This window comes from Mangifera indica, chromosome 2 (assembly GCF_011075055.1).
Source record: "Mangifera indica cultivar Alphonso chromosome 2, CATAS_Mindica_2.1, whole genome shotgun sequence".
Taxonomy (NCBI): domain Eukaryota; kingdom Viridiplantae; phylum Streptophyta; class Magnoliopsida; order Sapindales; family Anacardiaceae; genus Mangifera; species Mangifera indica.
Genome location: NC_058138.1, coordinates 18,341,632 through 18,356,891, shown reverse-complemented (window position 1 = coordinate 18,356,891; position 15,260 = coordinate 18,341,632). Strand labels below are relative to the sequence as shown.

General features: G+C 32.5%; 2 protein-coding genes across 2 annotated transcripts; both read right to left on the bottom strand.

Annotated features, from left to right (window-relative positions):
• Positions 1–2,267: 2,267 nt before the first annotated feature.
• Positions 2,268–6,680, bottom strand: LOC123207403. The gene is made up of 3 exons (XM_044624803.1): positions 5,849–6,680; positions 3,892–4,664; positions 2,268–2,792 (listed from the first exon to the last, which is right to left on the bottom strand). Exons 1-3 carry the CDS (start codon positions 6,671–6,673, stop codon positions 2,687–2,689), a joined length of 1,704 nt encoding a protein of 567 aa, XP_044480738.1. The 5' UTR covers positions 6,674–6,680; the 3' UTR covers positions 2,268–2,686.
• A 6,132-nt stretch (positions 6,681–12,812) lies between these two features.
• On the bottom strand, positions 12,813–14,375 carry LOC123208287 (LOB domain-containing protein 11-like). The gene is made up of 2 exons (XM_044625672.1): positions 14,078–14,375; positions 12,813–13,387 (listed from the first exon to the last, which is right to left on the bottom strand). Exons 1-2 carry the CDS (start codon positions 14,306–14,308, stop codon positions 13,040–13,042), a joined length of 579 nt encoding a protein of 192 aa, XP_044481607.1. The 5' UTR covers positions 14,309–14,375; the 3' UTR covers positions 12,813–13,039.
• Between the last annotated feature and the right edge of the window lie 885 nt (positions 14,376–15,260).

Here is a 15,260-nt window from a genome sequence, read left to right as displayed (position 1 = left end):
AGAGGGGTTGGTGGGGTGGGGTAATGAAGGGTGAGAGATTTGCCACGTGGAGATAGAAGGGAAAGTGGGGGCGGGTATGGGAATGGCGGTTGTTTTGGAAATTGTAAGGGGCGCTTTCTTAAACCCTCAGCCACCTTTGTTAGCAGCATTAAAGGTTGTTTTAATAATTTATTTTTTATTATTTATATTATTTTATTTAATTTATAAATAATAAAAACCCTCCCTCAATGCTTAGTCGGTGGCAAACCAAAAAGGGCGATTCTGTAGACTGTTGTAATTGATTTTGCATTATGATGATTTTATTTTATGGACATGCATCATGCATGATCATGATGCATCACTAATCATGTCATTTTGATAACTTAATAAGAAAGGAAGAAATTAACATGAGCAGTGGATTATGTTATGATGATGATTGCTAATTGTGTAAGTCATGAATTCATCATCATGTATCAACCGCACAATCAGGCGAACCACGGGAGGCAAAAGCGTGTGAGCTCACTTGTGAAGATCAAATTTTCTCCTTGTCTTACGGCCCTCCCCCGGGGGACCACAACAAGCCACAATAATTAAGTGGAGGATTGCATTTGCATTGATAGAACATAACTGGCTTGGACCTCATGGAGTAAAAGTTTGTAACTTCATTGGTACGCCAAACTCCTGGCCCACGAGGCTTAGGATATTGTTGTGGAACATATTAATGAAGCAAATGTGACAATAAATGTTTCAATCATGCTTATTATTTTAAATTAGAATATGGTCATTTTTTATTTCAGCACCAAACTTGGACTGAAATATATGATTTGATATCATAAAAATAATAAATTTTATGTAACATTTTAGTATCAAAGCAAAACAGAAACTGTACAAGAAGTAAATGGAATATCACCATTGGACTAATTCTGAAAAAAAATTCAAAATTCCTTATAAAACAACGTGCAATTACAGGTCCTACTCCGACATAATTGAATGCAACAGCTTGGATTTCTTATACAACACATGTTTTTGCTTGTCTTTGTGTGCTTGGAAATTTCCTCGTTGAGAAATAAAAGCCCACCAGCTAAATAAAGACAGCTTCTCTGTCACGAGGAAATTCATTCAACCACTCAAATACAAGCGTACAAGTACAGCCAACTCGCAAGGTTTTTGGTTTTCTGTCCATTCCATCAAACTTGTTTCTTCGGAAATCCCATGGCACATCCAATGAATATCATCACTAGAAGAAACATTTTTTGGTTTGCTTAGTTTTTTTTTTTTTTTTCTGAAATTTTTTGGTTTACTTTGCTTCCTATAGCATTTCATACAATCAAAATCTAATTCGGTTGTAAATATGAGGTCACCGCGGAGAGACTTATTTAGTTGATTAGAGGTGGAGGCTTTAAGAGACAACACTCAAATCCTTCCGAATGGGGCATCTAGTTCCAATCATTCGAAGTACACTGTTGCAAGTCCATCAGTATCGAGTCATCAAGAGGAGGCTGAGAAGTGTCTCTTGGAGAGTGATGATGGAAAAGAGCCAATGCTTCCTAACTTCAATCCTGTAACTTCCATGATAAAGGGTTATGTCTCAAGGGAAGAATAGGCAAAGTTCTTAGGGGTGGCGGCATCCATGAGGCTTGTCGAGGATGGCGTCAATTTTACATATTCGAATACTTGTTCTAATTCTGTTAGATTATATTTTAGGTGTCTACCTAATTGCCATAATTACTCTATTTTAATCATATACATGTTGACGATTGGGTTTATGTAGAGCTGCAACCATTTCAAGTTCAATATGTTATCGGGGCGGTAGCTTATAAACTCAAACAATAGGTAGATGCTCAAATTCATGAAGTTCTCCATATTTCCCTGCTCAAACCAGTCCACGCCAACATACAAGCTTCTCTTACGCTGACCAACTATTTTAGCCACTGATCACCATTCCGTAGGCCATTCTAGATTGTAAATTGATCAAACTAAGGAATGTAGCAGCTGTTCAGCTAGCTCCTAGTGCAGTGGCGGGGTGAATATTCAACTGAAGTTACATGGGAATTCGCTGAAGAATTATAGCTTTCATTTTCCTGGGTTTTTCCTTGAGGACAAGGGAGCTGGAGAGGGGGCACTGTTGCGGACGGAAATGTAGAAGACCAAAACGACTGAGTTTTTGGTATAGTTATTTAATGAAACGCTGCATTACACAAATTCATTCCATAAGTAATATCGATTCTCTCTCCCTGAAAACACAGCTCCCACGGCACCATCAATTTTGAAACAATCTCACAAACCCATTATCAAAATCCACAACCCGTCATCAAGATTGACATCATGTGAAAGGTTTATACACATCATGCGAAAACTCAAGTTGTCGCTACAAATGTAACCATCAGAAAATGGAAGCAATCCGCAAATTAAGACTTGAGAGAAATGGCTTGTTTCTAATTCTGTGACCTTGTAACATGCAATAGAAAAGAGACCACTCGTATTAGCACGTTACAGGGGTAAAAAATTACAAATGTCATGCAAAAAGTTCCAAGCCAAGACTACACTAAGTATCTTTACTATCATTTGGATTTTGCACAAAAAAATGTAGGGAGATATCAGGACGCAATGGAGAAATATTTGATTTATATCCTTTCAATACCACTTTGAATCATAATGAAAGAACTCAGACTAGTCATTTTCATCTTTTTCTTCATAAGCGTTGTCGTCAATCATCGTATAAGATATTATCCTCGTCCCAGATAGGACAAGAACAACTTGCCTTTTTGTTCTTCCACTCTCCGCCATATTTATAGCAAAATTCATATCCGCATCTGCAAAATCAAAGCAAATTTGACAAAACATTTTTTTAATGTAAAATTAAACTCCGAAACACTAAAAAGAACTTGATTTCACAACTTTCAATCAAATGGGATAGCTAACAATAAGAACCAAGCTAACAATAAGAACCAAGTTATAGACATGCAATATGATAATGTCCGAGGAAAACACTAAGATATATAACTCTATGCTGTTACTGCCCATACTCCACACAAAATATAGTCCAAAGTTTAGCTAAATGTGCTCCTTTTGCCATTGAAATCTATTTTGAACCACAACTTCCATCTAAGTAAATGGTAATGAGAGCCTTTCCAAATTAATCACCATTCTAGCTTAACCATTTTGTTCTTGAATATGATGGTCTTAATAGAAAGCAACAAGAATCCAAAAACCCAAGCTCTTACGGCGCTCTCAATCACAAATTGGATATCCTCATTTAAGTCACAATTATAATGAACATGTTCCCTAATGGCTAAAATTCATAAAAGTCAACATTCCCGTTCACAACCCCCTTTAAAATATAATAAAACTATATGCACTTATAATCAATAATAATTTGGATATTAATAATAATGCGTCACTATGTGATTAGATAATTTTGAATTAAGGATAAAGTAACATCCAATTACATGATGACATATCATCATTACTATCTAAAATGGTACCCATATAAATACACATAACATTACTCTTTAAAATAATAATTATGCAACAATCACAAGGAGTCAAGATTTTCTCCTCTTCTCCACCCAACTCTAAGCATACAAAAATAATTTCTCCATTCTCATCTCTCTTATGTTAAGTTACAATAGGCATTTGGAAAGAAAAATTAGGAAGAAATATATTTTTGGGGTTATGTATGTAGGTGATATGCAACATGCAAGTTTGCCAGTTATATTATGAAACAGGCAAAAGACTATACTTCAGTCTCCTAGTAAATTATTTAACATTTATGAATGTGCAAGCTTAACCTTAAAGCCTGAAGTTAAAAATTTTTGCACCTTCTATGCTTCCTCCTCTTTCAATTTTGGTCACATATAAATTCAACTTAAACAACATTTAACGGATAACATAGAAGTATAAATAATGTACCTGCAAGTCATGTGGTAACAACCTTCAGAAAGTTCTATCATATGGTTGCACTTCACACATAAGCGCCACAGGTTCCTTGATGCTAGAGACTTTAGCTTCACATCCTCCACCGGAGGATTAGGATTCAACCTTTTGTAAACATTGCAAGTCATGTTACTATGCCATGGAACCTTGCATTTTATGCAAAAAATGCCATGACATTTCACACATCTCACAGCTTCAGACAGATCAGAACCACAAAAGGCATTTTCAGCATATTTTGAAACCTCACTTTTTCTCATTAATGTCGAGCACCTGGGATTTGGGCAATAAACTTTCTCTGTAGCAGGAATTGAAGCTTCCTTTATACGTTGATTCAGTATTTCAAATAAATTAGGCGTCAAGAATTCTCTACAACTATCAACTCTAAGTTCAGATTTACAATCTTCATGAGGACACTTAGGCACCATTCCATTACGCAACTTTGCTTCCACGTGCTGCTTCATACAAGAAAAACAGTAGCGGTGCAAGCATCCTTCAATGGAAAACATACGACCAACATCAGTAGCTTCCAAACAGATAAAACATGTTTCATTCACAGTTTTGCCCCGGCTTGGACCCGCAGGTTTTGTGACTTGAGAATATATCGCAGCTCTTGCAAGTTCGAAGACACCCTTTATAGCATTAGGTCCCACAAAAATTGTGTTGCAGTACCTAAATTTTTTTTGAAGAAGGGATACTTGATTGAGTAACACAGCTACCTTCCGTTGCTTTGCTGACCATCTTCCAGTAACCTGCACAGAAAAATGAAATGGTTACAACATCTCAGGGTAATTGAAAGCAACATGCAGTGCCATAATTCTAAAATCTAATAACAATATCCATATAATGAGGTAATAATAAACAAAATCCCAGAGTACTTTGAAATTTTATTAGGTATGTATCTAATTACAGTTTGCAATTTTTTTTCCTGAATCATCATTATAAATAGAATGATCAAACAAACAAACTCAAGATTATATACATGAAGACAAAAACAGAAACATCTAGGAGTTTAACAAAACATTCCAGAGTATCATGAGAATTTTAACATCAGCTAATTTATCATAATACCCTAATCAGTTTAATAGTAATAAGAATCAAAATTACAAGGCTCAAATTAAGCCCTACCAAAAGGCAATCATGGTGCATAAATGTGTGCTTATTTCAATTTTTAATCTATTGATAAAAAGAGGTTACACATCCCCATTGGACAAGCTTCTTCGATAACCAACTAGCTCAAAAAAATTACTATCAGATGCTTCCTTGTAATTTTTTTAGCATAAAAAATGCTAAATTTAAAAATTCTTCAAAATAAATCAAATGAAAGAATTATAATCCCGATCAATAAAACATGTAATATTGACACCACTCTGGAAGTGGAATCATTACAAGACTAAGAAAAGCCAGCTACCATGCCAAACCAAGTGTTTTCATCACTTTACTGAGGAACAACTATTGTTGATCACATTGCAGCACACTAATAACTAGATGGAGATATGATTGGAACTGGGCTCCTCCCCATTAATTTAAGACATAGTGGTACCAAATTTCTCTTGTTCACAGCAGTTCAAAGTTCTGACCTTTCAATAAAATGCTTTATTTCACACTTTAAAACACGCCAAATACCAACTTGACACCAAACCATAGCTTTAAACAATCAAATATTTAGTAAGTAACCGAATATGAATAGTAGTCTCAACCAAACCACCAAAATTTTGACTACCCTATATCTTATTATCAAACCCCAGAGAAGCTGGCTCTTCACTATATTTTTAGGACTAACAACTAATATATTAGAAATTCTTACTCATGACACAACTAATATGTTCTCTTTCTTTTTTCTTTTTTGTGCTTTTCTTTCTTTCTTTGAAAGGTGCAATTATTTGATTAACTTTGTAATGAAATGAAATTCAATAAGAAAAAATGAGTGACTTACAAATTGATACAAACGATAACAATCACAGTAGATCCGAACACGCTTAAGCTCTAAAGATAGAGCAACATTAAGTCCTTCAATCAAAGCATTAGCCTCGGCAGCAGTCTTGCTCATCCAGCCTCCAATCAACGGTTTCTGAAACGGGAATATCAAATGACCACAAGGATCGCATATTTCTATACCAATCCCACACAACACAACCTTCTTCTCATCAATCATCTCTTCACTTACCAATCCCTTAAAATAAAGGCCAAATGTGTTATCATCAGTTTCGTCCCCGCTTCCTGAACATTCTTCGCCGAACGCTTTCTCGAAATTATCGCCCCACTTAAGCCACTCATCCTCGGGCATCCTGGAGAGTTCCATGGCGAATTTCTGATCGTGAGCAGCAAGAAGAATAGCTTCATTCGTTTTGCGTATCTCCAGTTTTGCTTGTTCGTAATTGGCGAGTTCTTTCTCCATCTTCTCGAGTTCTTCGGACTGGAGGGAGGCGAAGGTAGGAGAAACGACATCGTCTACAGGTTGTTGTAGTAGTGATGGCAACGTTGGCGGTGTTGATGAAGTGGAGGGGACAAGTGTGAGAGAAGCAGAGATGGCTTCTTCGAGTTGTAGAAGGAAGGCATAATCGAGGTCGGATTCTAGGGATTGAGCATCCATGAGCTCCGCGCGCTGTTCGGCTAGTAAAGAGCGGAGGTCGTCGGTATCTTCGTTGGTTGCCATTGATTTCAAGAAGTGGAAGGTGACATGCAAAGGGAAATTGGAGTGTTTGGATGATGAGCACTGACGAGAGTGGAGAGCTATTCGGTAGCGTGTTGCGGAAGTCATGTGGTTAGGGCAGGAGATAAAAGGAACTAAAATAACGAGACAGTTAATTAAAATGATCCTAATCATGTGATTGTAAGTAATTAAGTCAAATGGGCCGGGGCAGCCTGTGGTCCAGCCAGAAAGGGCTCGGTCCATTACTGTAATGGGCTCCGGCTTCGGTCCAAACATAAAACCGGTGGGCCGACTTTACTTGTTACTATTTTTATAATTAATAAAAAATATAAAATTAATTAGTTAATTAACTAAATAATAATTATAATATGAAAACTTATTTTTTATTAAAATTAATGACCAACACATTACTTTATATATATGTATATATATATATATATATAAAGTTGAGCCTTTAGGGTTTATATTTTTCATAAGTTGATTTAACTCATAAAGTTTGTTATTATACAAACCTTAAGCTTTATCCAACCCATAGATCTGATGGATTGCATCAAGTTGATCCAATCTAGCCCATTTCCACTTGTATACATAATGATTAACTTTTCAACCTTACTCAATAATCAATTTTAATATTTCAAAAACCCATTTATATAACTTGTCACATATACCTGGTTTTTGGTCCTTTCTCTCTCTCTCTCTTTTTTTTTTTTTTTTTGATTTTATGGATTTTTTCTATTAAAAATGGAGAAAATGTTAGTGAACCATTCATGGATGTATTTTATTTCTTAGAATGTTAAAATATACTTCTTTTTTTTTTAAATTGAAATTTAAGATGTTATGGATATAAGATTGAAATTTTTTTGTTATATTGTTTCTTGTATAAAATAGAATGATTTGATTATGATTTTTTTTTATTTGTATAAAGGTTTTTCTGATTCAATGAGGTTAAAATTGATTGGTAATGAAATCTTGCATTAAATTGATCGTTGAGTATAGTTAAAAGTGGAAGGGTTTAGAGATATTTGTTTTAGGTATTTGTAAGTGTAATTGATATTTTCCTTATACTATTTTATTGAAATTTGACATTTCCCTACTTAGACATGCAAGTCATAAATGAGGGCTAAATAAAATTTATAAGTACACATAAGTTATATGGGTATGTGTGCTCGGATTATATTGTCATATTTTTTCATATTCTTTTATTAATCAAACCTCCTCTTAGGAACTTAAGGGTTTTGGTATTCTTATATTTATATAGTGTAGTAATAGAGTAACATTAATGTCATTTTATTTGAAGGAAAAATAAAATGATAATAGGAGACTAAATCAAGTGAAGACAAAGAGCAAACCACTCTCAAAGTTTTTAATGTCAATCGGCGGCAAGAAATTAGGTAATTAGAGACTAATGCATATAAAAACAAACCTCGAACCTCTTTGAAATCCTTACCTAAAACGCTTAAAATCTGGATTTTACTGCTTCTTAATTCAACTGAAAACAACAACCCTCCCAAACAAAACCCAGTTTCAGAAGAAAAACAGAAATGTTCTTCATCTTCTTTTTTACCTCCACTCTTCCATTAAAAAGGTCTATTCTTTTTACTCTTTCAATCTCATCGAGGTACTCTTTTCAGATGGCACTTTTTGCAGAGCCTCGTCAATGAGATCCAATCCGGTCCAACTTTTGGCCAGCCCAGATATTTCTTTCCCAAGAAGGGCCTTTAAAAAATAAGTGATGAATTCTTAAAGTAACATGGAGATTAGTCAAAACTGTTATTCTAAAAATGAGTCAACTTTCAATAGCAATGTAAGTGAATAATTGATCTTTACGACAGTAACGTTAAAATTTTTAAAGTAGAAATTTGGGTTGAATCTTTATTATATTTATAAAATTTTGACTTATTTAATATAATAATTATAAATTTATTTATTATATATCAAATTTATACGACCGAATTCTCTGATTATTAAAAAAAAATTAGTGAAAGTATTAAATGACAAACAAAAGAGAATTCAAAATGGTGGGTGTGATTTGTACTTATTTTCCAATAAGCCACATGGCAAACTTTGCTTAGACTAGTTGACTATTTTGAAGATTTGCTTACTGTTAGGTTTAGGGGTTGAATTTTGGAGAATAATTTTTACGCATCACATGCTCATGTCATATTTTTCATATTTCTCTGCTCAAAATTTCTCCCTTTTTTATTTTCAGGAAATTAATAAAAAAAAAAAAATAGTATGACTTTTTTCCCTTCTTACCGACTCAACTTTGATATATAACAGAAAATTCTAGAACTGCTTTGTAAATTCATTATTCAAACGAATTCATGAAATAGTATTTACAGTCCAACCGACAGCCAACAGAGTAGAAAGTTATTTACAAAATAAAAAATAAATTATTTTGTCACGTGTTGAAATCAGACAACATTTACCCTATTCATTTCACTTCTATTAAGTATATTTTATATATAATTTTTATATATAAATAATAATATATTATTATATAATTAAATATTATTTTATTTTTAATTATTTAATTATATGATAATATATTATTATTTATATATAAAATTATATATATATCACTAATCATAACCAAAATTGGATGCCCATTTATTATTTTATGACTAAAAGAAAAGTAATTACCACTATTTTTTATACCTTGAAAGTGCAAACATGGTGCGGCAGTAAAAAGCGACCAAACAATTCTTTGGTCAAAAATCTACAACTAGTAAAACACTATCCAAAAACTTAAGGTTCTTTTGACCCTCTCGAAAGAATCATTCATCTTGACTATTAATTCTAATTAAAGTTCGGATTCAGATTTGATTTATTTTAGTAGAGGTAAACTTAAGTTTAAATTTAAATTTATCAAACTCACTTTAAAGATGTTCAATCTCAAATGAATTGAGTTTAAGTTTAGTTTGAATAAAGTTTTAAATTCAATTTAATACTAAAATAATATTATTTTAATACATATTCATCAAAACAAAAATAATTAGGGGTTGTTTGTTTGGTTATAAGGGTTTAAAAATTATTTTAATAATTTATCTTTTATTATTTATATTATTTTATTTAGTTTATTAGTAATAAAAAAATTAAGATAATCTTTTATTATCAATAATGATGTGATAGATAATATATGTGGTAATCTGATTACCTCTTTTACCTTAGGTATTAAAAGATTATCAAGGTAATTTTGATTTTATTATAATTTATTATTTTTTAAAAATAAAAATAAATTAATTTTTAATTAATATAACAAATAATATAAAAATATTTAAAAATGATTATATTAAAGGATATTTAAATAAAATAATTTATTAATATTTTTTATTATATTTAACCAAACATAATAATTATTTATATCATTCATTTTTACTAAATTTTATCAAACATAATTATCATTTATATCTAATAATTTATTTTTAAAATATTTTTTTTATTTTATTAATAAAATATTATTCCAACTAAACAGCTTTTCACGGTTATTCAAAGTTGCAGGAGCTGTAATTAAGCTGTTGAGTTTGCCAGTGTGTTTAAGATTGACCTGTGAAAATCTTCGATGGTTCTAGACGCCGTAATCAGAGATGAAGGAAAAGTACATGCATGTGCATTGCATATCCTCTTAAAGTCTTAACTAAATAGTTCTCCTAGAAAATATTAATTAAATTCTACTTAGATTTTTGAAGAAAAGTAGGCATGAAAATTCTACCACTTAATCGACCAAGATGCATGGCGAGCCTAATAGGCCAGACTTGACTTTTATTTGTTGACTTGCACGTCGGAGAATACGATTCTGGAATTACTCATCAATTACCAATAATTTAAAGTTGATGTATGCACAAGAACTTAGTACGGATCCCAATTATGAATCCAGTGGAATACAAATAGAAAACTAAAAATTAGGCAATCAGCTGTCTTTGAATCTGCTAGCTTTATGGTCATCCTTTCACATATGCATCATGCAGCTTTAGTCGATTAAAAAGACTTTCACCAGCTAAACTAGTGAATGCACAAACTGATGACTTGCGCTTTGTATACCATCATTAAATATAAAAACAAACCCACTTAGGTCAACTTTAGATACCTGTCTCAGAAATGGGGCGACCAAGTGTCAAACAAAGCCAACGTTGTTTGTAAATTTATTATAACCCACGTTATTTGCAGTGAGAAAACAAGAATTGAACATCAAAAGACTACCTTTAAAAGCAAGTGGGTTTGTGCGATCCCGCGGCAAAATGCCAAAAAATGCCTTAAAATGCAGCCGGCTGAGTAGAAAGTTAATGCAAGACTAGAGATTAAAGACAGTGTTTTGCACTTCACGTTTTCTTCACTTTTCAAAAACAACGTCTTGCTTTTCTCATTGAAACCTCCTGGAATATGCCTATTGTGGGTAACAATTAAGTATGCAAAAATTGAATTTGGCACATGAAAAACGTTTTACACTTAATTTGAGGTGTCTTTCTTACATTTGAGGAATCACATTCCTTCAACAATGACTCCAGTGAAAGGAGAGATTTCTGACCGAAATTAATAGGGGGCCCATTTTGAATCTACATAAGATCGATTAATTTCCTTCAATCTACAGTAAGAACGATATTATATATTTATATTTTAAGTACATAAATAGATACACTTATGTATAACATCATATAATCGAGTATTATTTTATCTTTAACTTAAAATGATACATATTAATGTATATTTATCTGTGTATTCAAAATGAGTATACATAATTTTATTGTATTATTAAATAGCTTATTTGATAAATAAAATATCATTCTCTAACTTTCTAGTTTCTGTCCCTACGGTAGTTGTGATTTAGGTTAAATGATTTTTCAACTATATAGACAATAATCAAGCAAACAACTTAATCAAATTCCAAGCCAATTAATTAAGGTAGAGTAATTGTTTTGTTCTTTCATTTATATTTATCTAATCATGGGTTTCCATCATCTACATTGATATATAATCAATCTAGAAGTTAAATTATTTTGGTTAGGTAAGTGGTAACCTCTTATTTTAAGTTTAACCTAACCCCCCTATGGCCAATAATGTCGATATATAAATACTAATGCACATTCTTCATAAAATATTTTCTAAAAATTAATGGTCCAGCAACTCTTCCATTAGATTACCATATCTGTATATTTCTAATCGTAATACTATGCGTATTTATTTTATATACATATTTATACGTATCATCACATAATTAAATATTATTTTATTATTTGAAATGGGTATACATTGTATTTCTAATTTATGCATGTTATGTATGTAATGCATGGAAGAGGTATAATGTGATGTGGTTGGTCTGTCCCTTCAAAACATAAACACACAAGGCATCATTTATCAGATTTTTCATCATCTCAATCTTATTATTCTACAGCAAAAGGAATGAATGAAATCATATCACTTCAGAAAGCTCCACTCTGTCTCCCAGTCTGGCACCTCTCCTTCACTGTTGCTAAAATTTTATTTTATAAAAATAATGTGCCACCTAATCCTCAAATATCTTAGGGGGAAAACAAAGGGATATGATGTGTGTGTGTGTGGATGAGCTGAGCTCTCATACAAAAAATATTGACTTGAAGAATTTTATGACAATAATTTGTATAATATAAGTTCTATTGTCTGGTAATTATATGATATTTTGAGGCAGAAATTAATGATTTGTCTCAATCGCTGTGGACTGGCATTTTATTTTATACCAAGGTTGTGATAAAGTATTCGTGTAACATGAAGTTGGTTTAGAGAGTAGAGACCCCTCATTTGATCTTAGATGCCCACATTTTAATTAATTATTCTACCCCATGAGATGATGTTTAATTAGCAGCGTTAATTATTGATTAATTCCTTTAATAATAATTACCAAGAGATGATCAGGTGTTTGAGTCAAAAGAACACAATATGCTCCCTTTGAAGCATAGAAAGAACACGAGATGGAGATTTTGTTTCTTAGTTTCAACTTCACGTGCCTTGCACATGCATTGAATTATGCATTTTTGCCTCCCTCAAAGCTGAAAACGCGTTTACGGGGAGACATCTGTCATCATTACTTTAGACAAGTTTTATGAAAATATCAACCTGAACACGTACAATGTTTATGCTTCCAAATTAAATAAATTAAAACTTAAACTTAGTTGTGGGAGCATTAATTAAGTTACAGCGAGGTGACACATAATTAATTACAGCAAAAGATGGTCAAAATTATAATTATATATGAAACATCGATTGCAAGTGGTAATTATTTATAGTAGGCGACCAAAAAGTAATAATTAAACAGAAATTAATTTTGTTCACACATATAATATGTATAATTCCCTACAACTTTAAGTTGAATTTATACCTAGCTACTTAATTTCCTTCAGTTCGATCTCCTTCTCAATAGAGTTAGGAGAATTTTCTTGGAAGGAAGGATTAAATATTTATTATCTAGGTGAATTACCTAGACATATATATGACTAATTTTTTTTATGTCCAGAGGGGCTCCCAGAGTGCTTCCAAGTTATCTTCGAGAAAGCAAGGATTGCCCAGAGAGCTTTCCGGGCTGGTGATGAAATTGTCGACCGATTGTGGGGAATTGGGTTGAGGTTGAGATTTGGCCATTTCCATGCAGAGTAAAGTTACAAGATTGGTTTGTTGACACTGCATGTTGACAAGTTCAGCTTGTGTTTTAGCCAGTTGCGCCTGGAGCTCGTTAACTTGTTTCTGAAGCTGGCAGATCGCCCCTGCACATCCGTAAACAGGGTCCCGAATTCTCGCACTCGCTTCATACACCATGCTGCTCACGGCGTCCGCCCTTTGCGACTCTGGAATTTCCTGAAAAGTATTAAGAAAATCTAGTTCAAGAATTTGACTGAAGAAATTATGAAAAAGACAGCAGAACAGAATCCAAATGAACCCAGTGTGTGAACATGTACACCTAACCTTTCTGAATTTTGAAAGCTATCCTACTTTTCATAATTAAACTGAAATGAAAACCAAACAAGCATGCTATTAGAGATGGCAACATGAGGTCTGAGACGCTTATGCATTTAAAGAGGTTATTTTGTTTGCTTAATTGGCCAGCAACCCACGGCACCTTTTTCATTTCACATCCCCATGCCCATCTCTCACTATATTATTAAAAATTCCTTGATCATCCAATTCCTGGATAAAACTTTTTCTGATTCCAACACTATCTTGTGGTCCACTTGATCACTGAGTGCTATACAACTCATACCCGCGTTTATCTGACACTTGCATGCTAGCTAGTACTCGCTAGTCTCTTCATAATCAACATGACCTTTCAATTTTTTCATAGATTTTTACCTTAATTTAAGACTCCACTATATAGTTTTTTCGACAACTAGATATACAGGCAATGGCAGTAGTTTATTTTAAAGTAAGTTTGTGAATAGAAAGAATAACTAATACGAGATATATTATCATTAGCATATTTGAAACAGTCAAAACTTGAGAAGAGGAATCTATACTTGTTGACATTAGTTTGCGAATAATCTCATGTACCTGCAAGAACTTGATGATATTGCTGGCGCCAAAAACTCGATGAGCAATGGTAAACTTTGCGGGTTCAGTGGGAGGAAAATAAGGCGCTAAAACACATTTATCAGCACATCTGCGTCTAAGAATTTTGCATGCAGCACAAGGGCTCATAACCACAGGTGGGTTATTTTGAGGAGAAGCTGAAGGAGAAGATGGACCACCACTAGAGTTTGTTGCAGTGTCAACAGTCTCCATTCCTTTTTTTTTTTTTTTTACTTCAATTAAGATTAGATATGCAGAGAGAGAGAGAGAGAGAGAGAGAATTAGGTGGTGTTTAAAAAAGCAAAGGGAATAGAAGTATATATAGAGAAAAGAGAGCCAAAGGACAATGTCGGAAGGATGGAAATTTGCATCATCCAGAGTTGAAAATTGTTAAGAGTAAGGTTGCGTAACTGCTGGTGTGTTTACTAATTTCCCTATTTCCGTTAGGTGTTGCTTTTTTGGATTTTATTGTACAAAAACTCTTCCACTTTGAAATGTATTTATTTATTTATAGGCGTCGTTTATTAAAATATAATTAAGTTTTAATAAAACGGTAATTAGTTATTGTCAATATATCGTAACACTATCAGACAAATTTTATATCGATAAAATATAAATAATTTTAAATATATCGGTGCATCTCAAATTATTTAAAAGTGAAAAAATAAAACTGATTAAATAATTTATAAGTTTTTTAAACTACCAATAAGTATTTTAAATTGTAAAATCTAAAAATAAAAACTATAATAAACTGTATATGTAATTCTGAACAGAGATGTTATATATATATATAATATAATAAGAAGACAGGAAATTAATTAGACTAAAGAAATATGACGTGGCTAAAAGAATTGTAGTTCAATGAAAATTTTTGTTTTGGATGGAAAAATTCTTTGTGGGTTGCCTAACTTTTCAAGTGAAAACTAAGAAATCAACCTATTCTCCCTCTCTCTCTCCAAGTTTCTTGGACTCAAGTCAGTGTGTAATTTCAACATTTTACAGGAAAGTCATACTAAAATTAGCATATGCTTAGAAATATTTAGATTTATGAACTTACTTTCTAAAACGCGTTACTTTATAAGTACTCAGAATTTTACATAGTTTGAACGTTTCTCTGGTTTTTACAATAACAAAAATAAATAACTTATTACATTATTTTTTAATT